The 26,914-nt window shown below is 49.0% G+C and overlaps 2 protein-coding genes across 2 annotated transcripts; both read left to right on the top strand.

Moving 5' to 3' along the window:
• Positions 1-1,142: 1,142 nt before the first annotated feature.
• On the top strand, positions 1,143-6,598 carry LOC117474440 (putative lipoyltransferase 2, mitochondrial; the record flags this gene model as incomplete). The annotated part of the gene is given in 8 exon segments (XM_034120220.1): positions 1,143-1,238; positions 1,290-1,425; positions 1,428-1,489; positions 6,125-6,251; positions 6,366-6,401; positions 6,404-6,423; positions 6,426-6,465; positions 6,468-6,598. Coding segments are annotated over 8 exon segments (648 nt in total), but the record flags the coding sequence as incomplete, so codon positions are not given.
• Positions 6,599-8,538: 1,940 nt separating this feature from the next.
• pgm2l1 (phosphoglucomutase 2-like 1) lies at positions 8,539-25,705 on the top strand. The gene is made up of 14 exons (XM_034120219.1): positions 8,539-8,842; positions 9,930-10,097; positions 11,202-11,308; positions 13,374-13,458; positions 13,944-14,027; positions 16,798-16,994; positions 18,914-19,103; positions 19,423-19,520; positions 20,260-20,440; positions 20,641-20,734; positions 21,048-21,177; positions 21,397-21,586; positions 21,867-22,000; positions 24,069-25,705. The coding sequence occupies exons 1-14, from the start codon at positions 8,648-8,650 to the stop codon at positions 24,169-24,171; spliced, it is 1,956 nt and encodes a 651-aa protein (XP_033976110.1). The 5' UTR covers positions 8,539-8,647; the 3' UTR covers positions 24,172-25,705.
• The last annotated feature ends 1,209 nt before the right edge of the window (positions 25,706-26,914 follow it).

The raw sequence follows: 26,914 nt of genomic DNA, 5'->3' as shown, positions 1-26,914 counted from the left end.
CCTCAATCAAACGCTTACAGCTAGTCCAAAACGCAGCTGCACGTTTGCTGACTGGCCACAAAAAAGCGTGACCACATCACCCCTATTCTGGCCTCACTACACTGGCTTCCAGTTCGGTTCAGAATTGATTTTAAAATCCTTTTATTTGTTTTTAAAGCACTAATGGGCTGGCTCCGGCCTATATAGCTGAACTCCTCCAGCGCTGCACCCCAGCCAGCTTTAAGGTCTGCTGACCAGCTGCTGCTGGTAGTGCCCAAGACCAGCTCAAAAACCCGAGGGCACCGAGCCTTCGCAGCAGCTGGCCCCAGGCTCTGGACACACTCTGTGCCCCTCCCCTCCATGAGGTCGGCCCAGACCCTAGGGTTTTTAAATCACACTTAAGACTCACTTCTTCTCTCTGGCTTTCTAGTCAGAGCGGAGCACGACTCCTGACTTTTTCTTGTGTTATATTTTTATATATCTGTTGTAATTTATTGTCCTTTATGTGATTGTAGTAATGTGTTTTTATTACATGTACAGCACTTTGGCTCGACCAAAAATCGCTTTTAAATGTGCTTTATAAATAAACTTTCATTTGATTTTGATTTGATTGAAGTACCCTACTATCGCCACACTTTTGTTTAACCTTTGCATACCTAAATGACGGAGCTTCGACAACCGAGAAGGGATGTAGCTCTTTGACAACAAATGCTGTTACCGCTCTATGAAACTCCTCCGTGTTTTCTCTGGTCAGCTTTCCTTTTAATGCCAAAGAGAACGGTGTGTCGCGGCTAGCTGTACCTGGCACTTCTGGACATGCAAGCGGCGGGTCCGGGGTTATGCGTGACGTTGTCACGTTACTACAGGTCCTTACAGATAGCTACGTAGCCTTAGCCTACGTCCGTGCAGATATGTAGGCTTTCTTTGCAATACTAAAGGGTTAGTCTAACCGCGCTTAGGAACCGTTAAGCAGAACCGAAATTGTGTATTTTGTATGGGTACCCGGTACCCGGCATTTTCTTTTCGGTTCTCATCTGGAACCGAGTTTCGGTTCCCAACCCTTGTGTGTTATGATTGCCCCCAGGTATAATGTGTGTGTTATTATATAATGTGTGTTATTATATAATGTGTTACCCCCCCCCCCCCCCCAGGAGTGATGCCCCCCCCGCCCCCTGGTCCAGGTCCTGCGCCTTGGCCTCCTCTCCTTCAGAGAGTCAGAGGCTCTGCAGCAGCATCTGGTCCTCAGACACCATCAGAGGGTCAGAGAGGAGAACCAGGAGAACCAGGAGAACCATCAGAGGGTCAGAGAGCAGAGCCACGCCCTGCTGCTGGTCCAGCACCCCCCCACCTTCACCACGGGGCTGCGCTTGCCTCCCCTACCCTCCCCCCTGCTGGAGGGCCTGCGTCAGACCGGGCCGAGTGCAGCGCTGCAGCCGGGGGGGCTGATCACTTCCACGGGCCGGGGCAGCTCGTCTGCTACCCCATCCTGCACCTGGGCAGCTTCAAGAAGGTGATCAATAACCTTTAATAACCTTTAATAAACCCCCATCATGCACCTGGGCAGCTTCAAGAAGGTGATCAATAACCTTTAATAACCTTTAATACCCCCATCATGCACCTGGGCAGCTTCAAGAAGGTGATCAATAACCTTTAATAACCTTTAATCCCCATCCTGCACTCTGGGCAGCTTCAAGAAGGTGATCAATAACCTTTAATAACCTTTAAAACCCCCATCCTGCACCTGGGCAGCTTCAAGAAGGTGATCAATAACCTTTAATAACCTTTAATACCCCCATCATGCACCTGGGCAGCTTCAAGAAGGTGATCAATAACCTTTAATAACCTTTAATACCCCCATCATGCACCTGGGCAGCTTCAAGAAGGTGATCAATAACCTTTAATACCCCCATCATGCACCTGGGCAGCTTCAAGAAGGTGATCAATACCTTTAATAACCTTTAATACCCCATCCTGCACCTGGGCAGCTTCAAGAAGGTGATCAATAACCTTTAATAACCTTTAATACCCCCATCATGCACCTGGGCAGCTTCAAGAAGGTGATTAATAACCTTTAATAACCTTTAATACCCCATCCTGCACCTGGGCAGCTTCAAGAAGGTGATCAATAACCTTTAATAACCTTTAATACCCCATCCTGCACCTGGGCAGCTTCAAGAAGGTGATCAATAACCTTTAATAACCTTTAATACCCCCATCATGCACCTGGGCAGCTTCAAGAAGGTGATCAATAACCTTTAATAACCTTTAATACCCCCATCATGCACCTGGGCAGCTTCAAGAAGGTGATCAATAACCTTTAATAACCTTTAATACCCCCATCATGCACCTGGGCAGCTTCAAGAATGATCAATAACCTTTAATAACCTTTAATACCCCCATCATGCACCTGGGCAGCTTCAAGAAGGTGATCAATAACCTTTAATAACCTGTAAATACAGTTTAATGTAGTTATCTGTTAACATGTGTGTTAAAGGTCTCCTATCATGCAGAATGCACGTTCTGATGTCTTTTCTACATCACCGTGTCCCCCCATGTGTCCCCGTGTGTCCCCATGTGTCCCCGGTGTGTCCCCGGTGTGTCCCCCATGTGTCCCCGGTGTGTCCCCCGTGTGTCCCCGGTGTGTCCCCGTGTGTCCCCGGTGTGTCCCGGTGTCCCCCGTGTGTCCCCATGTGTCCCCGGTGTGTCCCCATGTGTCCCCGGTGTGTCCCCATGTGTCCCCGGTGTGTCCCCATGTGTCCCCCGTGTGTCCCCATGTGTCCCCGGTGTGTCCCCCGTGTGTCCCCGGTGTGTCCCCCGTGTGTCCCCATTGTGGGTCCCCCGGTGTGTCCCCCGTGTGTCCCGGTGTGTGCCCCGGTGTGTCCCCGGTGTGTCCCCCGTGTGGTCCCCATGTGTCCTCCGGGTGTGTCCCGGTGTGTCCCCGGTGTGTCCCCGGTGTGTGTCCCATGTGGTCCACCGGTGTGTCCCCGGTGTGTTCCCCGTTGTGCTCCCCGGCGTGTCCCCGGTGTTGGTCAGGGAGACTTCTCAAAAGTGTCAGGAAGAAACCCCTCTCTTCTTTCCTCCTACCCACATCTCTACTAAAAACGGGGGAACAACGGAGCTGATCCAGATTTGGCTCGCGTCATGACCACAATTACTAAAATGTGGGCGGGCTTTACACCCACGGGCCAATCAGAAACGTTGCTGTCAGAAACAATGAGACGTGTTCTGGAAGTAATATGGTCTGTGTCTACAATTAGCATGCTAACACTCAGAGCTAACCTGTACTGGAGAGAGCATGTGTAAAGAAGCAGGAAATCAAAAGGAAGTCACCTTGTGGTAAAACCTGAGAGAGAGAAAGAGTTTGAGCTCCATGCTGTTTCAGAGAGAATCCTTCATGTGTGTTTGGAACATGATATGGAGTTTAGTCACGGAGTTCTCCTGATGAGATCTACTCTCTCTCTGAAGCTACTGACCCAGAGTCAGCTCTTTAGTACAGCTGGAAGAGAGGGGGGGGGGGGGGGGGGGCTACAAGGGTCTGTTTGGGGTTTGGAGCAGGACACTTCAGAGACATGTCCTTAGTAACAGCTGGAAGAGAGGGGGGGGGGGGCTACAAGGATCTGTTTGGGGTTTGGAGCAGGACACTTCAGAGACATGTCCTTAGTAACAGCTGGAAGAGAGGGGGGGGGGGGGCTTACAAGGATCTGTTTGGGGTTTGGAGCAGGACACTTCAGAGACATGTCCTTAGTAACAGCTGGAAGAGAGGGGGGGGGGGGGCTACAAGGATCTGTTTGGGGTTTGGAGCAGGACACTTCAGAGACATGTCCTTAGTAACAGCTGGAAGAGAGGGGGGGGGGGGGGCTACAAGGATCTGTTTGGTGTTTGGAGCAGGACACTTCAGAGACATGTCCTTAGTAACAGCTGGAAGAGAGGGGGGGGGGGCTACAAGGATCTGTTTGGGGTTTGGAGCAGGACACTTCAGAGACATGTCCTTAGTAACAGCTGGAAGAGACGGGGGGGGGGGGCTACAAGGATCTGTTTGGGGTTTGGAGCAGGACACTTCAGAGACATGTCCTTAGTAACAGCTGGAAGAGAGGGGGGGGGGCGACAAGGATCTGTTTGGGGTTTGGAGAAGGACACTTCAGAGACATGTCCTTAGTAACAGCTGGAAGAGAGGGGGGGGGGGCTACAAGGATCTGTTTGGGGTTTGGAGCAGGACACTTCAGAGACATGTCCTTAGTAACAGCTGGAAGAGAGGGGGGGGGGGGCTACAAGGATCTGTTTTGGGGTTTGGAGCAGGACACTTCAGAGACATGTCCTTAGTAAAGCTGGAAGAGAGAGGGGGGGGGGGCTTACAAGGATCTGTTTGGGGTTTGGAGCAGGACACTTCAGAGACATGTCCTTAGTAACAGCTGGAAGAGAGGGGGGGGGGGCTACAAGGATCTGTTTGGGGTTTGGAGCAGGACACTTCAGAGACATGTCCTTAGTAACAGCTGGAAGAGAGGGGGGGGGGGGCTACAAGGATCTGTTTGGGGTTTGGAGCAGGACACTTCAGAGACATGTCCTTAGTAACAGCTGGAAAGAGAGGGGGGGGGGGGGCTACAAGGATCTGTTTGGTGTTTGGAGCAGGACACTTCAGAGACATGTCCTTAGTAAACCGCTGGAAGAGAGGGGGGGGGGCTACAAGGATCTGTTTGGGGTTTGGAGCAGGACACTTCAGAGACATGTCCTTAGTAACAGCTGGAAGAGAGGGGGGGGGCTACAAGGATCTGTTTGGGGTTTGGAGAAGGACACTTCAGAGACATGTCCTTAGTAACAGCTGGAAGAGAGGGGGGGGGGGCTACAAGGATCTGTTTGGGGTTTGGAGCAGGACACTTCAGAGACATGTCCTTAGTAACAGCTGGAAGAGAGAGGGGGGGGGCTACAAGGATCTGTTTGGGGTTTGGAGCAGGACACTTCAGAGACATGTCCTTAGTAACAGCTGGAAGAGAGGGGGGGGGGGCGCTACAAGGATCTGTTTGGGGTTTGGAGCAGGACACTTCAGAGACATGTACCTTAGTAACAGCTGGAAGAGAGGGGGCGGGGCTACAAGGATCTGTTAGGGGTTTTGGAGCAGGACACTTCAGAGACATGTCCTTAGTAACAGCTGGAAGAGAGGGGGGGGGGGGCTACAAGGATCTGTTTGGGGTTTGGAGCAGGACACTTCAGAGACATGTCCTTAGTAACAGCTGGAAGAGAGGGGGGGGGGGGGGCTACAAGGATCTGTTTGGGGTTTGGAGCAGGACACTTCAGAGACATGTCCTTAGTAACAGCTGGAAGAGAGAGGGGGGGGGCTACAAGGATCTGTTTGGGGTTTGGAGCAGGACACTTCAGAGACATGTCCTTAGTAACAGCTGGGAGAGAGGGGGGGGGGGCTACAAGGATCTGTTTGGGGTTTTGGAGCAGGACACTTCAGAGACCTGTCCTTAGTAACAGCTGGAAGAGAGGGGGGGGGGGGGGCTACAAGGATCTGTTTGGGGTTTGGAGCAGGACACTTCAGAGACATGTCCACTTAGTAACACAGCTGGAAGAGAGAGGGGGGGGGGGGCTACAAGGATCTGTTTGGGGTTTGGAGCAGGACACTTCAGAGACATGTCCTTAGTAACAGCTGGAAGAGAGGGAGGGGGGGGGCTACAAGGATCTGTTTGGGGTTTGGAGCAGGACACTTCAGAGACATGTCCTTAGTAACAGCTGGAAGAGAGACGGGGGGGCTGAACAAGGATCTGTTTGGGGTTTGGAGCAGGAACACTTCAGAGACATGTCCTTAGTAACAGCTGGAATGAGAGGGGGGGGGGGCTACAAGGGTCTGTTTGGGGTCTGGAGCAAGGACACTTCAGAGACATGTCTTTATATATTTGAGACCTATAATATAGGCCTAAAAACAGTATAATAGGAGACCTTTCATGTGTGTGTGTTAACGTGTGTGTATCTGTGTGTGTTAAAGTGTGTGGTATATGTGGTGTGTTAACGTGTGTGGTAGTGTGTGTGTGTGTTAACGTGTGTGGTAGTGTGTGTGTGTGTTAACGTGTGTGGTATCGTGTGTGTGTGTGTTAACGTGTGTGTATCTGTGTGTGTGTGTTAACGTGTGTGTATCTGTGTGTGTCCTCAGAGTGTGCGATGGTATGTGTGTGAGTTGGAGCAGACCGTCCTCTCCGTCTGCAGACGGTTCGGCATCGAGGCGTCGACGTCGCCTCACACCGGAGTCTGGGTCGGAGACAACAAGATCTGTGCCATCGGTACAGAAACACACAGAAACACATGATGCTCTGTTCGTTGTAACTCTGCAGTGTCCTTGGGGAATAAGGACGTCCTATCTTATCTTGTATATTCTTCATTATGTGTTCCTGCAGGAATCCACTGCGGTCGCTACGTCACGTCTCACGGCTTCGCTTGAACTGTAACACCGAGCCTTGTCGTGGTTCGCCCCAATCGTGCCGTGCGGAATCGAAGGGAAGGCGTGACGTCGCTGAGCGCTGAGCTGCAGAGAGACGTGAGCGTGGAGGAGGCCATCCCCGTGCTGCCTGAGGCCTTCAGGGAGAGGTTCAACGTCTCCTCTCCTGACGTCTCCCTGACGTCTCTCTGACGTCTCTCTGACGTCTCTGACGTCTCTCTGACGTCTCTCTGAGTCTCTGACGTGTCTCTGACGTGTCTCTGACGTCTCTCTGAGTCTCTGACGTCTCTCTCTCTGACGTCTCTCTGACGTCTTCTCTGGTAGCTCTCTGACTGTCTCTCTGACGTCTCTCTGACGTCTCTCTGAGTCTCTGACGTCTCTCTGACGTCTCTGACGTCTCTCTGAGTCTCTGACGTCTCTCTGAGTCTCTGACGTCTCTCTGACGTCTCTCTGAGTCTCTCTGACGTCTCTCTGACGTCTCTCTGAGTCTCTCTGACGTCTCTCTGAGTCTCTCACGTCTCTCTGAGTCTCTGACGTCTCTCTGAGTCTCTGAGTCTCTGACGTCTCTCTGACGTCTCTCTGAGTCTCTGACGTCTCTCTGAGTCTCTCACGTCTCTCTGAGTCTCTGACGTCTCTCTGAGTCTCTGACGTCTCTCTGACGGACGCTGAGGAGAGAGAGAGTAGAGACTAACCTCAGAAACACCGCTTTTCAAAGCCTTAAACATACAGATAAGCTCCAGAAGCAGCTGTTTGTACCTTAAGTTCATCCTTTGGGGTTAAACGCACACAAGGTATTACAAGTGTAGCTTTGGGCTCTAATGAGGCTTCATGTTTTAAGTAAAGAAAGAAAGATGTAGTGAAATGAAGGATCTTTACAAACACCATCAAAGCTCCTCTCAGGGACAACACGTTACTTCAGAGTTATTGATCTGCTCTTTTTCCATAACATCTGGTTCTCAGACATGGTGATGAACGAGAGGATTAAAGAGACTGGATACACAACGCCTAGATAAACATTCTGTTTGTTCACATGTTCAATAAAACATATTGAAAGTATAAATGTGTGTAAGGTAAATAAAGTGTCTGTAATTAATAAACAAGTTGTGTTTATTTCACTAATTTAAATGTTTGTTGTAAATTCTCTGTTCCACTTTCTAAGTATTTTTCATGTTATGTCTGAACACACTCACTCTACCTACCTAGCTACCTACCTAGCTACCTACCTACCTACCTACCTACCTAGCTACCTACCTACCTAGCTACCTACCTAGCTACCTACCTACCTAGCTACCTACCTAGCTACCTACCTACCTAGCTAGCTAGCTACCTACCTACCTAGCTAGCTAGCTACCACTACCTACCGACCTAGCTACCTACCTACCTACCCGACCTAGCTACCTACCTAGCTACCTACCTAGCTACCTACCTACCTAGCTACCTACCTACCTACCTAGCTACCTAGCTACCTACCTACCTAGCTACCTACCTAGCTAGCTACCTACCTAGCTACCTACCTAGCTACCTAGCTAGCTACCTACCTAGCTACCTACCTAGCTACCTACCTACCTACCTAGCTACCTACCTAGCTACCTACCTACCTACCTACCTAGCTAGCTACCTACCTACCTACCTACCTAGCGACCGACCTACCTACCTACCTACCTACCTAGCTACCTACCTACCTACCTAGCTACCTACCTACCTACCTAGCTACCTACCTAGCTACCTACCTACCTACCTAGCTAGCTACCTACCTACCTACCTACCTAGCGACCGACCGACCTACCTACCTAGCTACCTAGCTACCTACCTACCTAGCTACCTACCTAGCTAGCTAGCTACCTAGCTAGCTAGCTACCTACCTAGCTACCTACCTACCTACCTAGCTACCTACCTAGCTACCTACCTACCTAGCTAGCTACCTACCTACCTACCTACCTAGCGACCGACCGACCTACCCACAAGCTGCAGCACATAGTGAATCAGCAGAACACATAATCAATGCACCATTGCACCCTTAAAGTAGTGTTTGTTGTTTTGTTTTTGTTGTTGTGGGTCTGATTCTGATGTTTTGGAGTAATTGTTAATAAAGTTTGGAAGAAAAAAAAAAAGTTAGCATGCCGTTAGCTTGTGGCTAACATTAGCTTCGGAGCTCCAGAGAGAGAGGGGCGTGTTCTGGGTCAGGAGGCCGAGCAGAGAGCACCAGAGGCGGCGTGTGTTCCCCGCAGAGAGCCGGTCAGCATGGAGCACCGGAGCCCCGCAGACCCGCATCTGGACCGGGTGGTGGAGCACCGGAGCCCCGCAGACCCGCATCTGGACCGGGTGGTGGAGCACCGGAGCCCCGCAGACCCGCATCTGGACCGGGTGGTGGAGCACCGGAGCCCCGGAGACCCGCATCTGGACCGGGCCGTGGAGCAGTGGCTGAGCTGGGACCGGGTGAGAGGACCAGAACCCTGGAGGAACAGCAGTTAAACTAACGGAGCAAGTTGACCCACACCCAGGGCTCTGGATCCGGGTTTATGTTCATATACTGGGTCAGGCCGGACTGGGGGTTCAACCGGCCCATTAGTTACATATACTTTGGAATTTTATAGCGCTTTTCCTACTGCTCAAAGACGCTTAATATATCATTTATTTTAATTTAAATGAAAGACCAGACCCCCTCAAACACCAGCATTCAGACTAAAGGAGCATGTTGTCCCACCTCCAGATCAGCCTGCTCACTGTAGAGCTACATGTCCCCTTATAGTCCTTTTGTCCTGTCTGAAACCTTTCCTTAGAATATGTTATGAATTGAAAGGTGTCCTTGGTGCTTTGAAAGGCGCCTCTAAATATAATTAATTATTATTATTATTAATATGATTATTATTGTTATTATGATTATATTCACACTGGGTCAGGGCAGAGACCCAGTATTGTGATTAAACTGCACAATCAGCTGTTTGACACCAACATGCACTCCTGCTTTAAAAGTCATATAACTGTGTGTGTGTGTGTGTGTGCGCGTGCGTGTGTGTGTGACCTCTTGTTAAATGTCAGCAGCCCTGAAAAGCTCCTCAAGCCGGCTGTGTGATTTATTATTCATATTTTATTTATTAATAATTATTAGTGTATTATTCAGACAGCAGGCTGGGTCTTCTATTTATTATTATTTATTACGAATTTAATAATTCATATTTTTGATTTTGTTATTACTATTTACCTTGTTTTTAATCTATAACTTCTTAATTTGGGATTTTTATTTATGTTTTTATTTGTTCATCGCTTTATTTATTATTTTCTTACTTAATCTTGTATTATGATCATGATCAGTGTGTTTGATTTGTGTGTGTGTGTGTGTGTGTGTGTGTGTGTGTGTGTGTGTGTGTGTGTGTGTGTGTGTGTGTGTGTGTGTGTGTGTGTGTGTGTGTGTGTGTGTGTGTGTGTGTGTGTGTGTGTGTGTGTGTGTGTGTGTGTGTGTGTGTGTGTGTGTGTGTGTGTGTGTGTGTGTCTGACCGACCTGAGCTCTTCTTCTGTGGTGCAGAACGTGCTGACCCGCTCCCAGGTGGAGGTGTTTCTCTCGGACAGGAAGTGGGAGGAGCTTCGCTCAAGGCTCTGCAGCAGAATGAGCTTCGGCACCGCCGGGCTGCGAGGACCAATGGGAGCCGGGTTCAACAGGGTCAACGACCTCACCGTCATACAGACCACTCAGGTGAGAGAGACAGGTGAGAGAGAGGTGAGACACACAGGTGAGAGAGAGATGAGACAGGTGAGAGAGACAGATGAGAGAGACAGGTGAGAGACAGACAGGTGAGAGACAGATGAGACAGGTGTTAGCCCAGGTGTTAGTCCAGGTTTTATTCCAGGTGTTAGTCCAGGTGTTAGTCCAGGTGTTCCCATGTGTTAGTCCAGGTGTTAGTCCAGGTGTTAGTCTAGGTCTTAATACAGCTGTTAGTCGAGGTGTTAGTCCAGGTGTTAATACAGGTGTTAGTCCAAGTGTTAGTCAAGGTGTTCCCATGTGTTAGTCCAGGTGTTCCCATGTGTTAGTCAAGGTGTTCCCATGTGTTAGTCCAGGTGTTCCCATGTGTTAGTCAAGGTGTTCCCATGTGTTAGTCCAGGTGTTCCCATGTGTTAGTCAAGGTGTTAGTCCAGGTGTTAGTCCAGCTCTTAGTCCAGCTGTTAGTCCAGGTGTTAGTCTAGGTGTTCCCATGTGTTAGTCAAGGTGTTAGTCCAGCTGTTAGTCTAGGTCTTAATACAGCTGTTAGTCGAGGTGTTAGTCCAGGTGTTAATACAGGTGTTAGTCAAGGTGTTCCCATGTGTTAGTCAAGGTGTTCCCATGTGTTAGTCAAGGTGTTCCCATGTGTTAGTCCAGGTGTTAGTCCAGGTGTTCCCATGTGTTAGTCAAGGTGTTCCCATGTGTTAGTCAAGGTGTTCCCATGTGTTAGTCAAGGTGTTCCCATGTGTTAGTCCAGGTGTTAGTCCAGGTGTTCCCATGTGTTAGTCAAGGTGTTCCCATGTGTTAGTCCAGGTGTTCCCATGTGTTAGTCAAGGTGTTAGTCCAGGTGTTAGTCCATTGGTAATACAGGTGTTAGTCCAGATGTTAGTCCAGGTGTTAGTCCATTGGTAATACAGGTGTTAGTCCAGGTGTTAGTCCAGGTGTTAGTCCATTGGTAATACAGGTGTTAGTCCAGGTGTTAGTCCAGGTGTTAGTCCAGGTGTCCAGCCATGTTGTTATGAATAAAATATTTGAACAAATATGTGTCTTAAAATGTTTTTTTTAAATATAAAGTGTGTGTGTGTGTGTGTGTGTGTGTAGGGCTTGTACTCCTACCTGCTCAGGTGTTGTTCAGACGTCTCCAGCAGAGGAGTGGTGGTTGGTTTCGATACGAGAGGACAGCAGGAGAGCGGCTGCAGCAGCAGCAGGTGAGACAGAGACAGGGAGACAGGGGGACAGTGAGACAGGGGGACAGTGAGACAGAGACAGAGAGACAGAGGGACAGTGAGACAGGGGGACAGTGAGACAGGGAGACAGTGAGACAGGGGGACAGTGAGACAGGGGGACAGTGAGACAGTGAGACAGGGAGACAGGGGGACAGTGAGACAGAGGGACAGGGGGACAGGGGGGACAGTGAGACAGGGAGACAGGGGGGACAGTGAGACAGAGGGACAGGGGGACAGTGAGACAGAGAGACAGAGGGACAGTGAGACAGAGAGACAGTGAGACAGAGAGACAGAGGGACAGTGAGACAGTGAGACAGAGAGGACAGAGGGACAGAGAGACAGAGAGACAGTGAGACAGTGAGACAGAGAGACAGAGGGACAGTGAGACAGAGAGACAGTGAGACAGGGGGACAGTGAGACAGAGAGACAGTGAGACAGAGAGACAGAGGGACAGTGAGAGACAGAGAGACAGTGAGACAGAGAGACAGAGGGACAGTGAGACAGAGAGACAGTGAGACAGTGAGACAGAGAGACAGAGGGACAGAGAGACAGTGAGACAGGGGGACAGTGAGACAGAGAGACAGAGGGACAGTGAGACAGAGAGACGAGAGACAGGAGACAGTGAGACGAGGAAGAGACAGTGAGACAGAGGACAGAGAGACAGTGAGACAGAGAGACAGCAGAGACAGGAGACAGTAGCAGACAGAGAGACAGTGAGAGACAAGAGAGACAGAGAGACAGTGAGATCAGTGAGGACAGAGAGACAGAGAGACAGAGAGACAGTGAGACAGGGGGACAGTGAGACAGAGAGACAGAGGGACAGAGAGACAGAGAGACAGAGAGACAGAGAGACAGAGGGACAGAGAGACAGAGAGACAGAGGGACAGTGAGACAGAGAGACAGTGAGACAGTGATACAGAGGGACAGAGAGACAGAGGGACAGTGAGACAGAGAGACAGTGAGACAGTGAGACAGTGAGACAGAGAGACAGTGAGACAGTGAGACAGAGAGACAGAGGGACAGTGAGACAGAGAGACAGAGAGACAGTGTGAGGACAGAGAGACAGTGAGACAGAGAGACAGAGAGACAGTGAGACAGAGAGACAGAGAGACAGAGAGACAGAGAGACAGTGAGACAGAGAGACAGAGAGACAGTGAGACAGAGAGACAGTGAGACAGAGAGACAGAGAGACAGTGAGACAGAGAGACAGAGAGACAGTGAGACAGGGGGACAGAGAGGACAGAGAGACAGAGAGACAGTGAGACAGGGGCGACAGTGAGACAGGGGAGACAGGGGGACAGAGAGACAGGGGGACAGTGAGACAGAGAGACAGAGAGACAGAGAGAGAGACAGAGAGACAGAGAGACAGTGAGACAGAGAGACAGTGAGACAGAGAGACAGTGAGACAGTGAGACAGGGGGACAGTGAGACAGGGGGACAGAGAGACAGGGGGACAGTGAGACAGGGGGACAGTGAGACAGGGGGACAGGGGGACAGTGAGACAGGGGGACAGTGAGACAGAGAGACAGAGAGACAGGGGACAGTGAGACAGGGGGACAGGGGGACAGTGAGACAGGGGGACAGTGAGACAGAGAGACAGAGAGACAGTGAGACAGAGAGACAGTGAGACAGAGAGACAGTGAGACAGTGAGACAGAGAGACAGTGAGACAGAGAGACAGTGAGACAGTGAGACAGGGGGACAGTGAGACAGAGAGACAGAGAGACAGGGGGACAGTGAGACAGGGGGACAGTGAGACAGGGGGACAGGGGGACAGTGAGACAGGGGGACAGTGAGACAGAGAGACAGAGAGACAGGGGGACAGTGAGACAGGGGGACAGTGTGACGGGGGAATTAATGTCAACATTTTAAGGGAACATTCTCCTAAATGTCAATCACAAATTCACAACAAAAAAAAATCACACATTTGAAAAACAACATTTGAAAAAGCAATTAAGAGAAAAAAACACAAAAGTACGAGAATTATCTTCCCGTCCCCCCCGCGGTGCGCTAACGTGTGTCCCCCCTCCCCCCCCTGTGTTTCTGAGGCTGGCTCGCCTGGTGGCCGCGGTGCTCCTGAGCCGAGGTGTTCCCGTCCATCTCTTCTCCGCCTTCGTCCCCACACCGTACGTGGTGAGCAAACACGCGTCACTTCCTGTCCGGTGTGTGTGTGTGTGTGTGTGTGTGTGTGTGTGTGTGTGTGTGTGTGTGTGTGTGTGTGTGTGTGTGTGTGTGTGTGTGTGTGTGTGTGTGTGTGTGTGTGTGTGTGTGTGTGTGTGTGTGTGTGTGTGTGTGTGTGTTAAGTGTGTGTGTGTGTGAGTTATTAAGTGTGTGTGTGTGTGTTTGTGTGTGTGTGAGTTATTAAGTGTGTGTGTGTGTGAGTTATTAAGTGTGTGTGTGTGTGTGTGAGTTATTAAGTGTGTGTGAGTTATTAAGTATGTGTGTGTGTGTGAGTTATTAAGTGTGTGTGTGTGTGTGTGAGTTATTAAGTGTGTGTGAGTTATTAAGTGTGTGTGTGTGTGAGTTATTAAGTGTGTGTGTGTGTGTGTGAGTTATTAAGTGTGTGTGTGTGTGTGAGTTATTAAGTGTGTGTGTGTGTGTGTGTGTGTGTGTTACAGCCGTTCGCTGTGAAGAAGCTGGGTGCAGCAGCTGGAGTGATGATCACCGCCTCACACAATCCCAAAGAAGACAACGGGTACAAGGTCAGAACTGTTTCTTAACACTCTGCAGCTCAGATGAGCCGTGTGAGTAAAGCAAGTCACCGAGCGACCACCAGGAGGCGCTCTCTGATGCACTCATCTGAACGACCACCAGGAGGCGCTCTCTGATGCACTCATCTGAACGACCACCAGGAGGCGCTCTCTGATGCACTCATCTGAGCGACCACCAGGAGGCGCTCTCTGATGCACTCATCTGAGCGACCACCAGGAGGCGCTCTCTGATGCACTCATCTGAGCGACCACCAGGAGGCGCTCTCTGATGCACTCATCTGAGCGACCACCAGGAGGCGCTCTCTGATGCACTCTCATCTGAGCGACCACCAGGAGGCGCTCTCTGATGCACACTCATCTGAGCGACCACCAGGAGGCGCTCTCTGATGCACTCTCATCTGAGCGACCACCAGGAGGCGCTCTCTGATGCACACTCATCTGAGCGACCACCAGGAGGCGCTCTCTGATGCACACTCATCTGAGCGACCACCAGGAGGCGCTCTCTGATGCACACTCATCTGAGCGACCACCAGGAGGCGCTCTCTGATGCACTCATCTGAGCGACCACCAGGAGGCGCTCTCTGATGCACTCATCTGAGCGACCACCAGGAGGCGCTCTCTGATGCACTCTCATCTGAGCGACCACCAGGAGGCGCTCTCTGATGCACTCATCTGAGCGACCACCAGGAGGCGCTCTCTGATGCACTCTCATCTGAGCGACCACCAGGAGGCGCTCTCTGATGCACACTCATCTGAGCGACCACCAGGAGGCGCTCTCTGATGCACTCTCATCTGAGCGACCACCAGGAGGCGCTCTCTGATGCACACTCATCTGAGCGACCACCAGGAGGCGCTCTCTGATGCACACTCATCTGAGCGACCACCAGGAGGCGCTCTCTGATGCACTCATCTGAGCGACCACCAGGAGGCGCTCTCTGATGCACTCATCTGAGCGACCACCAGGAGGCGCTCTCTGATGCACTCATCTGAGCGACCACCAGGAGGCGCTCTCTGATGCACACTCATCTGAGCGACCACCAGGAGGCGCTCTCTGATGCACACTCATCTGAGCGACCACCAGGAGGCGCTCTCTGATGTACACTCATCTGAGCGACCACCAGGGGGCGCTCTCTGATGCACACTCATCTGAGCGACCACCAGGAGGCTCTCTCTGATGCACTCATCTGAGCGACCACCAGGAGGCGCTCTCTGATGCACTCATCTGAGTGACCACCAGGAGGCGCTCTCTGATGCACTCATCTGAGCGACCACCAGGAGGCGCTCTCTGATGCACTCATCTGAGCGACCACCAGGAGGCGCTCTCTGATGCACACTCATCTGAGCGACCACCAGGAGGCGCTCTCTGATGCACACTCATCTGAGCGACCACCAGGAGGCGCTCTCTGATGCACACTCATCTGAGCGACCACCAGGAGGCGCTCTCTGATGCACTCATCTGAGCGACCACCAGGAGGCGCTCTCTGATGCACACTCATCTGAGCGACCACCAGGAGGCGCTCTCTGATGCACACTCATCTGAGCGACCACCAGGAGGCGCTCTCTGATGCACTCATCTGAGCGACCACCAAGAGGCGCTCTCTGATGCACTCATCTGAGCGACCACCAGGAGGCGCTCTCTGATGCACACTCATCTGAGCGACCACCAGGAGGCGCTCTCTGATGCACTCATCTGAGCGACCACCAGGAGGCGCTCTCTGATGCACTCATCTGAGCGACCACCAGGAGGCGCTCTCTGATGCACACTCATCTGAGCGACCACCAGGAGGCGCTCTCTGATGCACTCATCAACATTTCTGCCAAGAGGCTTTTTTTCATCTGCCGTCCCTGGACAGATTTGATAAGTCACCATAAAGACACAATTCATTTGAAACAAGTAAATACAGTCAAATAAAAACATACTAATCGTATAATGCTGGTCTTCAGGTGAGCCTCTTCAATGCTTTACACATCATTTAGCTGAGGCTTTATCCAAAGGGATTTACAATAAGAGCAACACCATAAAGAATCAAACCCCGAACAGCAAGGAAAGCTCAGATATGTTCTCTTCAAACAACGTAGACCCAGTTGGAGCTGGTGGATCAGATGTGAGGTCGAAGTGAACTCTTTGAAGTAGAATGTAATCACCAAGGTGTGCGAGGAGTTGTTTTCAGCCAGGTGTGTCTCTGAGGGACAGCAGGAGACGTGTCTTCTGTATCACGCAGAGAGAGAGAAACATGTTTGAACACCTGAATCACCTGGGACACTTCCTTCACGCATTGAAATCATCTCCAATTAAAGTTCAATTACAACTTCTATTTTATCGAGATATAAAAAAACAGGTTGTCCTTTTTATATTTGATGTATGAACTCATTTAGTCCCTAAATGTTCCAAATACAAACTCATGAGTGTAAATCAAACAAGACAAAGAAAGCCTGTGTGTGGAGAGGAAATACAATTCATAAATAAATAGATCTCATAAAGGGAAATAAAAACCTAAAAATGAAAACACTAACATATTTAAAATAGCATCAAAGCTGAGGACAACCCAGTGAGAGTGGGTTAGGAGATCGGAGTGTGTGGGTAGTTTTGTTTTGCAGTTTAGTGAGGACCTCAGTTATCCTGTTGATAGACTTTCTGCACTGCTTTTTATTTAGTGTTTAGTATTTAATGATCTATGTTGAATGGTTGGAGGAGCTCAGGTCAGAAGCAGCACATGATGATAACACCTGTGAGTCTCTGATGAAACGCTGCCCCCTGCAGGTGTACTGGTGTAACGGCGCTCAGATCTGCTCTCCTCACGATAAGGAGATCGTGAGGAGCATCGAGGAGGAGCTGCAGCCCTGGAGCGCCTCCTGCTGGGCGGAGGAGGAGGTGCAGGTGAACCCTCTGAGGACAGACCCTCTGCCCCACATCAACCTGTGCTACATGGAGGAGCTGCAGAGCCTCTGCTTCCACAGGTCAGGGGGTCATCTACACATTAACACCACACACACACACACACACAGACACACACAGACACACACAGACACACACAGACACACACAGACACAGACAGACACAGACAGACACACAAAGACACACAAAGACACACACAGACACACAAAGACACACATTAACACCACATAGACACACACAGACACACATTAACACCACACAGACACACACAGACACACACAGACACACACCACACACACACCACACACACACACACACACACACACACACACACACACACACACACACACACACACTTTGTATTGTATTATTGTATGAGAGAGGTTCCAGGTTGTTGTGTTTAATATTCATGAGAATATTTGTCATTGTTCAAATGATAATAAACAAACATATAAAGCATATTTGTCCACTCATATGTTGATCAGAGTATTAAAAACTTGAAAAATATCCCTCTAAGGTACATTTAGAACAGATACAAAATGTGAGATTAATCACGATTAACTATTTTAATCGACTGACAGCCCTAATATATACATATTGTGTCCTATATACATATTAGATATATTTACATGTGTATGTGAAAACAGTGCATTGTATGTCCAGTACTTGTGTCACATCGCTGACCCCTTGTTGTGCAGCCTGACGGCACAGAGGCCTGTCAGAGGCCTGTCAGAGGCCTGTCCGAGGCCTGTCAGAGGCCTGTCAGAGGCCTGTCCGAGGCCTGTCCGAGGCCTGTCCGAGGCCTGTGCGAGGCCTGTCCGAGGCCTGTCAGAGGCCTGTCAGAGGCCTGTCAGAGGCCTGTCCGAGGCCTGTCAGAGGCCTGTCAGAGGCCTGTCAGAGGCCTGTCCGAGGCCTGTGCGAGGCCTGTCCGAGGCCTGTCAGAGGCCTGTCCGAGGCCTGTCAGAGGCCTGTCCGAGGCCTGTCCGAGGCCTGTCAGAGGCCTGTCAGAGGCCTGTGCGAGGCCTGTCAGAGGCCTGTCAGAGGCCTGTGCGAGGCCTGTCCGAGGCCTGTCCGAGGCCTGTCCGAGGCCTGTGCGAGGCCTGTCCGAGGCCTGTCAGAGGCCTGTCCGAGGCCTGTCCGAGGCCTGTCCGAGGCCTGTGCGAGGCCTGTCAGAGGCCTGTGCGAGGCCTGTGCGAGGCCTGTGCGAGGCCTGTCCGAGGCCTGTCCGAGGCCTGTCCGAGGCCTGTCAGAGGCCTGTCAGAGGCCTGTCAGAGGCCTGTCAGAGGCCTGTGCGAGGCCTGTCAGAGGCCTGTGCGAGGCCTGTCAGAGGCCTGTGCGAGGCCTGTCAGAGGCCTGTCAGAGGCCTGTGCGAGGCCTGTCAGAGGCCTGTCAGAGGCCGAGGAGGGATGAGTTCCCTTAAAGGTCCCCTGTTATACTGCTTTCCATCTATACACTACAGGTCTCAGATATATACAGAACCTGTCTGTGGAGTGCAACATCAATATCAAGTGAAATGGATCTCAAGTGCAGGAGCAACTTCCTCCTCAGAGGAGAAAGAAGTTCTGCTTTTCATTATATATTAGAGAGAGAATATCCAATCCATCGTCTAAACATCCCATCATTAAACCATTAAACCCTCCAGTCCTTAAACATTTGCAAATCCACCTTTTACCCTAACCCTGAAAGGTAAATCCTAAACATATGTCTCTGTTAAACATATAGGACTAAAAATACCGTGTGTGTGTGTGTGTGTGTGTGTGTGTGTGTGTGTGTGTGTGTGTGTGTGTGTGTGTGTGTGTGTGTGTGTGTGTGTGTGTGTGTGTGTGTGTGTGTGTGTGTGTGTGTGTGTGTGTGTGTGTGTGTGTGTGTGTGTGTGTGTGTGTGTGTGTGTGTGTGTGTGTGTGTGTGTGTGTGTGTGTGTGTGTGTGTGTGTGTGTGTGTGTGTGTGTGTGTGTGTGTGTGTGTGTGTGTGTGTTCTCAGGGATCTGAACAGAGCCTCTCCTCTGAAGTTCGTCCACTCTTCGTTCCACGGTGTCGGTCACGTCTTCGTTCAGAAAGCCTTCGAGGCGTTCGGCTTCGTTCCTCCGCTCGCGGTCCCGGAGCAGAAGGACCCCGACCCGGAGTTCCCCTCGCTGCGCTGCCCCAACCCAGAGGAGGGGGCGTCAGTGCTGGTACACACACATTCAACATTCAACATTCAAATTGTTCACTTTTTCTAGAATTTCATTTTCTTCTCATAATTTGCCTTTTTTTCAAAATGTTCATCACTTTTTTCAGAATTCCACTTTTTTTTCACTATATCACTTTTGCCTGGAACTTCACTTTTTTCTCATAATTTGACTTTCTTTCAAACATTTTGACTTTTGTCAAAATGTTCACTTTTCTCAAAATGTTCACTTTTCTCAAAATGTTCACTTTTCTCAAAATGTTCACAGGCTTTATTTTGGTGGTGGAATTTTGTGTTTTAATGACAAAGTGTTTCCTCTCCAGGAGCTTTCTCTCCTCCTGGCAGAGCGGGAAAACGCTCACATCGTTCTGGCGACGGATCCCGATGCCGACCGGCTCGCTGCGGCAGAACGATGTGACGGGTAACGTTTGCTCAAAGGCACTGCGGAGTCACATCTATATAGCACACATCTAGCTGTTATCAAACACTAATCTTCAGCTTTTTCCATCATTTATACATTGTTTTGCTTGTTAAGATGTTGCTTTAAGCTCTTCCCATGAATTAGATGTTCTATTTCTCATGTATTTGCTCCATTGCCCTCCCTGTAGTGTGTTATTAGAAGTTAGTGCAAGTCAATGGTCAGCAAAGGCTGAGTTTCTCCATTAAAAATTACATTCAAATTTTTCTATAAACTATTTGACTTTTTTTATATAATTTGACTTTTTTTATATAATTTGACTTTTGTTTTACAAACATAACTTTTTTTTTACAAACATGACTTTTTTCTTAGAATTTGACTTTTTCCCAAATTTTGAGATGTTTTTCATAATTTCACTTTTTTCTCATAATTTGGCCTTTTTTAAGAATTTCCCTTTCATTCAAAATTTCACTTTTTTATTCAAATTTTTTTTTCTAAGAATTTTGAATTCGGAATGAAAGATTTTTTTCATAATTTCACTCTTTTCCTGGAATTTCACTTTTTTCAAAATGTCCCAGATTGTCTCAGATTTTCACTTTTAAGAATGTGCCTTTTTATAAGAATTTCACGAAGTTTGACTTTTTAACCAGATCTTTAACTTTTCTTCAAAAACATTTTCAGATTTCACTTTTCTTTCAGAATTTGCATTTTCTCCATACAAAATTAAATGTCTATTTTCCAGGGGTGGGTGGAAGGTGTTTTCTGGGAACGAGCTGGCGGCGCTGCTGGGCTGGTGGATGTTCCTCCACTGGAAGGAGGCTCACCCCGACCCTGCAGACCTCCAGAAGCTCTTCATGCTCTCCACCACCGTGTCCTCCAAGATCCTGCAGGCCCTCGCCCGCATCGAGGGCTTCCACTTCGAGGTCTGAACTTCTACTTTTGTGGTGTTTTATGGAGATTACCAATTTACCATCTCTCATTAATGTACAACTTTAATACAGAGAAATTCAGTGTTTTTCTTCTTGTAACATCATCCTCAGAGAATATAAGAGAGTTTACATCTTTCCGTATTTATTTAAATATAGAATATGTTATGAAGTGTTTCATGTGTGTCGCTCTTCAGGAGACTCTGCCGGGCTTTAAGTGGATCGGGAACAGAATCCACGAGCTTTCCAAAGCAGGAAACAGCGTCATCTTCGCCTTCGAGGAGTCCATCGGTAACACCGTCACATTTAGACTTTCTTATTATATATATATATACATATATCATCATTTATCATAATAGATATTTTTTTAATTGTTTTTATTGTATAATATAATTTTATATTATATAATTTTATGTTTTTATTTATTATAATATTCATCCTTTTTATGTATTTTTTTTACTTTTTTTTTTTTTTTAAATGTACCTTTTATTTCAAATGTTGACATCTTTCTCAGAATGTCACTATGTATCCTTCTTATATGTATATATGTATTCTTTACCACGGCACACACCTCTTCAGTGATGGATGTACTTCCTGTCGGCAGGGTTCCTGTGTGGCGGCTCGATCCCGGATAAAGACGGTGTGAGCGCGGCGGTGGTCGTGGCTGAGATGGCGACGTTCCTTCACAATAAAAGCCTGAGTCTGAACCAGCAGCTGCTCAACATCTACCACACGTACGTACTTCCTGTTTAATGCGCAGGCGAACAATTATTACTTTGAAAAGACAAAAAACTAAATGTAGTAAGGCACCGAAATTCAGAAAGAGACACAAATTAAAGGAAAAACAACAAAACACAAATATTTTTAAAATACATTTTCTTTCGATACAACATTTAATGACCTGAGTTCCATCTCTTATTTTGGCGGGGTGTGCGGTGTCTTCCTGTGTGCAGGTACGGGCCCCACCTGTCGCAGACGTCCTATGTGATCTGTGACGACCCCCCCACCGTCAGCAGGATCTTCCACCGCCTCAGGAACTTCCACGGCGAGGACTCGTACCCGCAGCACTGCGGCGGCGTGCGCGTCGCTAACGTCCGCGACGTTACCACGGGATACGACAGCAGCCGCGCCGACCGCACATCCGTACGTGTACTAATACACATCCGTACGTGTACTAATACATAAAAGCACGTTTGTCCCCAGAGAAACCTCTACATGAGCACTTTTTACAGTGGGCTATTAGTACTTTTATAATAAATAAATGTGTATTATATATGATAAATACAAAAATAAATAGATAATACATATCCATAAATATAACAACATACATGTACTGTGTGTTTTGCAGTACTCTGCAGTAGTACATGCACTGTGTGTTTTGCAATACTCTGCAGTACTTCATGTACTGTGTATATGTGTGCAGGTACTTCCTGTGACAAGGAGCGGTCACATGATCACCTTCACGCTGCAGAATGGCGTCGTGGCAACGCTGAGGACGAGCGGCACCGAACCAAAAATCAAATACTACACAGAGTACTGCGCCGCGCCGGGGACCAGGTACTGAGTACTACTACTACTACTACTACTACTACTACTACTACTACCACCACTACTACTACCACAACTACTACTACCGCTACCACTACCACTACTACTACTACTACTACTACTACTACCATCACCACTACTACCACCACTACTACTACCACCACCACTACTACTACCACCACTACTACTACCACCACCACTACATACAGCACCACGACGACCACCACTAAGACTACCACAACGACGACGACCGAGACCAAGAACCACTACTCTAATACGACGACGACGACGACCAGCATCCCACGACGACCAACCACCACAGACCACAACCACGACGACGACCACCATCGACGAAGACAGACCACCCAACGAAGACCACCACCTACGAGAAGACACCACTACGAACTACCACCACGACGACGTACACCACCACGAGAACAACACACGACGACCACCACCACGACGTACCACAACCACGACGACCACCACCACGTACGACCCACCACACAACGACTACGACTACCACGACACCACCACGACGACGACCACTACGACGACCGCTACCACGACGACGACCACGACGACGACCACCACGAGACGACCACTACGACTACCACGATACTACGACCACTACGACGACCACCAACTACGACCACCACGACGACGACGACCACTACGACGACGACGACGGAGACCACGACGACGACCGCGACCACGACCACGACCACGACGACTACCACCACGAACGACGACGGACGACCACGACGACCACCACGAAGACGGACGACCACGACGAAGGAGACGACCACGACGACGACCACCACGACGACGACCAGACGACGACCGCGACCACGACGACGACCAGACGACTACCCACACGACGACCACCACGACGACGACGACCACGACGACGACCACGACGACGACCACCACGACGACACCGACGACCAGACGACGACGACGACGACCACGACGACGACCGCGACCACGACGACGACCACGACGACGACCACCACGACGACGACGACGACCACGACGACGACGACGACGACGACGACCACGACGACGACCACGACCACGACCACGACGACGACACGACGACGACCACCACGACGGACGACGACGACCACGAGACGACGACGACGACCACGACACGACGACGACGACGACCAGGACGACGACCACGACGACGACGACGACGACGACGACGACCACGAACGACGACCACGACGACGACGACCACGACGAGACGCGACGACGACGACCACGACGACGACGACGACCACGACCACGACCACGACGACGACCAGGACGACGACACGACGACGACGAGACGAGACGACGACACGCACGACGACGACGACGACGAAGACCACGACGACCGACGACCACGACCACGACCACGACCAGGACGACGGACCACGACGACGACGAGACGACGACGACGACACGACGAGACGACCACGACGACGACGACGACCAAGACGACGACCACCACGACGACGACGAGACGACCACGACGACGACGACGTACGACCGACGACCACGACACGACGAGACCACGTACCACGACCACGACGACGACCACGACGACGACCACCACGACGACGACGACCACCACGACTACGACGACGACTACTACCACCACGACGACGACGACGACCACTACGACGACGACGACCACTACCACTACGACGACGACTACCAGTACTACTACCACGTACTACGACTACTACTACGGCCCCTACTACTACTAATCTACTACTACTACTACCACTACTCCCACCATCGGTAACTGACTACGTACCACTACTACTACCACTACTACTACTACTACTACCACTACTACCACTACTACTACCACTACTACTACTACTACTACTACTACCACTACTACCACTACTACCATTACCACTACTACTACAACAACTGCTATTATAATTGTTTCAATAGGGACAGTGTCTGATTTGCAGGTGATGCTATAGAAGGGAAATATAAACATGTAAAATCAGGTGAGCTAGAGATAGGCTAACGGAGTGTGACATCACTTCCTGTGACATCACTTCCTGTGTTGCAGCCAGGCGGCGGCTCTGCAGGAAGAGCTGGACCGGATCACCGCGGCGCTGCTGGACGACTTCCTGGAGCCCGAAAAGAACAACCTGATTCGCCGCTGCGTCTAGCCCTGCCCCCTTCTGCTGATGACGTCACATCCTGCCGTGTTCGTGGACGAATCAGAGCTGCTTCTCACGATGAAGTTCAGTTTGGACTGAATCAACAATCACTAAGGTCTGAGATGGAAACCAAAGAGGAGGATTTTCACAGGAAGAGAGTCACGTTGAAACCGTGGAAACATATTTCATTTCAAGGACGGTGTACGGAAGTTCATTAACGACAAAACAACTGAGAGCAGAAAATAATACATCATTCTAAATCACGTTTCTGTGCGGCGGCCTTTTGCAAAAAAATCATGTCTACGCTCTTCGTTAACGAGAGAATTTCTCTTATTTTAACAACAATTTTCATTTTCTCATGACTGATGTCATCACCATTTTCTCACTTAATATTTCTCTCATAGATTTTCAGATTTGTTATAATCTCGGTAAATATTAAAGTTTTTTTCCCGTAAATTTCACATGTTTTTCTTAAATATTTACAACTTCTGTCATGGAGCCCTGGATTGTATTAGCCTCGCCAGTCCCTCAGCATATCTCGGGTAGTTTTCTCGTTGATATATGACTTTATAATCTTACAGAAAACCCGTTAATTAAAAAATATATATATTGTAAAATCCTGAGTTTCATTACCCCACCAGAGAAAGCTATGAAGCCGAAATGTTGTGGTCTTTATAATTACGCATTTTCAGTCGCACACAGTTTCGCGACTTCTTTAGATTGACAGTTATCCCGGTGAACGTTTTTTTCTGTTTTTATTCAACTTAAAGGTAGGGTAGGTAAAGCCGATTTTGGCCGTCGATGGATGTCAGGCCGACGATGAGCGTCCTGTCGCCCTACTCAGATTGGTGCACCGTCGTGTCTTTTCGGCCGTGCCGACACTTTTTTGGCCGAAAACCTACCGATTCGGCATGTAAGGGAAGTTATTGTCATTTGTTCTGGGAATGTCATTTTCGAGCCTGAGACCTGAAAAACAGGCTTGGGGCTTAACAGGTTGAATCCACGAAATTCATATTTGTATAACCCCCATTATACCCCCATTTTTCTGATTATGCATTTTCACTGTCGTGCATTTCGACAGTTTTACCACAAATTACATCACAGTTAGTGGCGTCACTAAATGTGACTTCTGATCTCTTTCTGATTATACATTTTCAGTCGTGGTTTCATCAGTTTTACCACAAACTGCGACTTCTCGTAAAATATGACTTTCTAATCTTACAGAAAACCCAAATCTTTCTTTACCTTAAAACATTGTTTTACTCGTAAATGTCCCAATTTCTCCAGATTGCATTACAATAATCCCACAGAACGTTTGTTCTCGTACATTTCTTAATGTTTTTTCACGTAAATATACGACTTAAATCTTGGAAATTCATAATTGTATAAACCCCATCAGAGAAAGTTGTGAAGTCACTTATGCGACCTTAAAGGGCCCATGTCATGGCCATTTCCACTGATCATAATTACATTGTTGAGGTATACTAAAATAGATTTATACTGTGCAATTTTCCAAACTCACATTGGTTTCGCATACAGCATCTCTGTCAAGCATGTGTATTCAGCAGTATTCACTTTCTCCACTAAACGACTCGTTGGAGCTCTTGCCCCCCCCTCCCTGTGAGCCTAGTGTGCTCCGATTGGTCAGCTCGGCCACTCGTTCTGATTAGTCAACCACCAGAGAGGCTGCGCCCATGTCAGTGCTTTTCCCGGCTGCTCTCAGCGTAACATCAGTCTTATCATGGCGTCGGTACAGCGGTATATTTTATATACATATATATTTTTAACTGTTGTTATAGAAGAGTGTGACGGCCCCAGGGCCTTTGTCTTACGATGGATGGGGTGGAGCTGAAGAGGGTAATCAGCGCGATCACGGACACCTCCGGACACTACGGCCCCAGTCTCTCTCCAAAGCGGCTGCAGGAAGACTAACTCTGCGATCCTCTCAACCACCTATCTTTGCATTTACCACAATAAATGTGCCGTGGTTTTGTAAACTCGTGTATGTCTCCTTGTCTTTCCGTTGTGGCCTACGAGCTACTCTCATAACAAAGAGTAAGTTATTTTTACCCGTTATAAACTACTACTGTTTGATGAGAAATCAAATCATGGTTTGCTATATATGAATTCAGGGAAGAAAGGATAGGCCTACTAAGTATTTCCATTAAACTTTATTTTTAGAAATGTACAAAATGAACATAAATATACATATATACACGGTATATCATCCATTCCTCCTCCTCTTGCCTGCGCACAGTCGGTGCGGTGCGGTGCCTTTTAGCACGAGGCCTCAGTAGTAGTAGAATCCCTTCCCCGTCATGGATTGTCCGCCAGGATCTGGCTGGACGAAATCAAATGCAAATCACAAAATATTAGAGAAACTTAGTTGTTTTAGATTCGTTAGTAGTAGTTGTGTAATGAACAGCTTGCCTGCTAATATGCTAACCTAGCTTTGTTTACCTTGGTAGCTAACACGATATGAACGTTAGCTTGGAGGAAAGGCAACTATAATGCAGTGTAATAAAACTACTATGAACAAAAGCTAGTGGTTCATATTAGGCTAGCAATAACGTGTTTATAATTGCAATCGTATACGGGTATTCTGCTACCATACAATGTAACTTGCATGAATACATTGTTTTGCGCTAGCATACAGCTAGCCTCGTTAGCTACATGCAGTATATGTACGGTCACAATGTACGGTAAACCGGAGTATACTGTATGAGTATTCCGTGTGTGTGACTGCAGACAT

The sequence above is a fragment of the Trematomus bernacchii genome, unplaced genomic scaffold (genome assembly GCF_902827165.1).
Source record: "Trematomus bernacchii unplaced genomic scaffold, fTreBer1.1, whole genome shotgun sequence".
In the NCBI taxonomy this organism is placed as follows: Eukaryota; Metazoa; Chordata; class Actinopteri; order Perciformes; family Nototheniidae; genus Trematomus; species Trematomus bernacchii.
This window is presented reverse-complemented; position numbering and strand designations above follow the sequence as displayed.

Bases quoted from the DNA above. Each gene is read 5' to 3' on its own strand.
- pgm2l1 (XM_034120219.1), top strand. From the start codon at position 8,648: ATGGAGCACCGGAGCCCCGCAGACCCGCATCTGGACCGGGTGGTGGAG. The intron at 13,459-13,943 runs GTGAGCAAACAC...TGTGTGTTACAG, and splicing joins TCGTCCCCACACCGTACGTG to CCGTTCGCTGTGAAGAAGCT. The intron at 22,001-24,068 runs GTACTGAGTACT...CCTGTGTTGCAG, and splicing joins TGCGCCGCGCCGGGGACCAG to CCAGGCGGCGGCTCTGCAGG.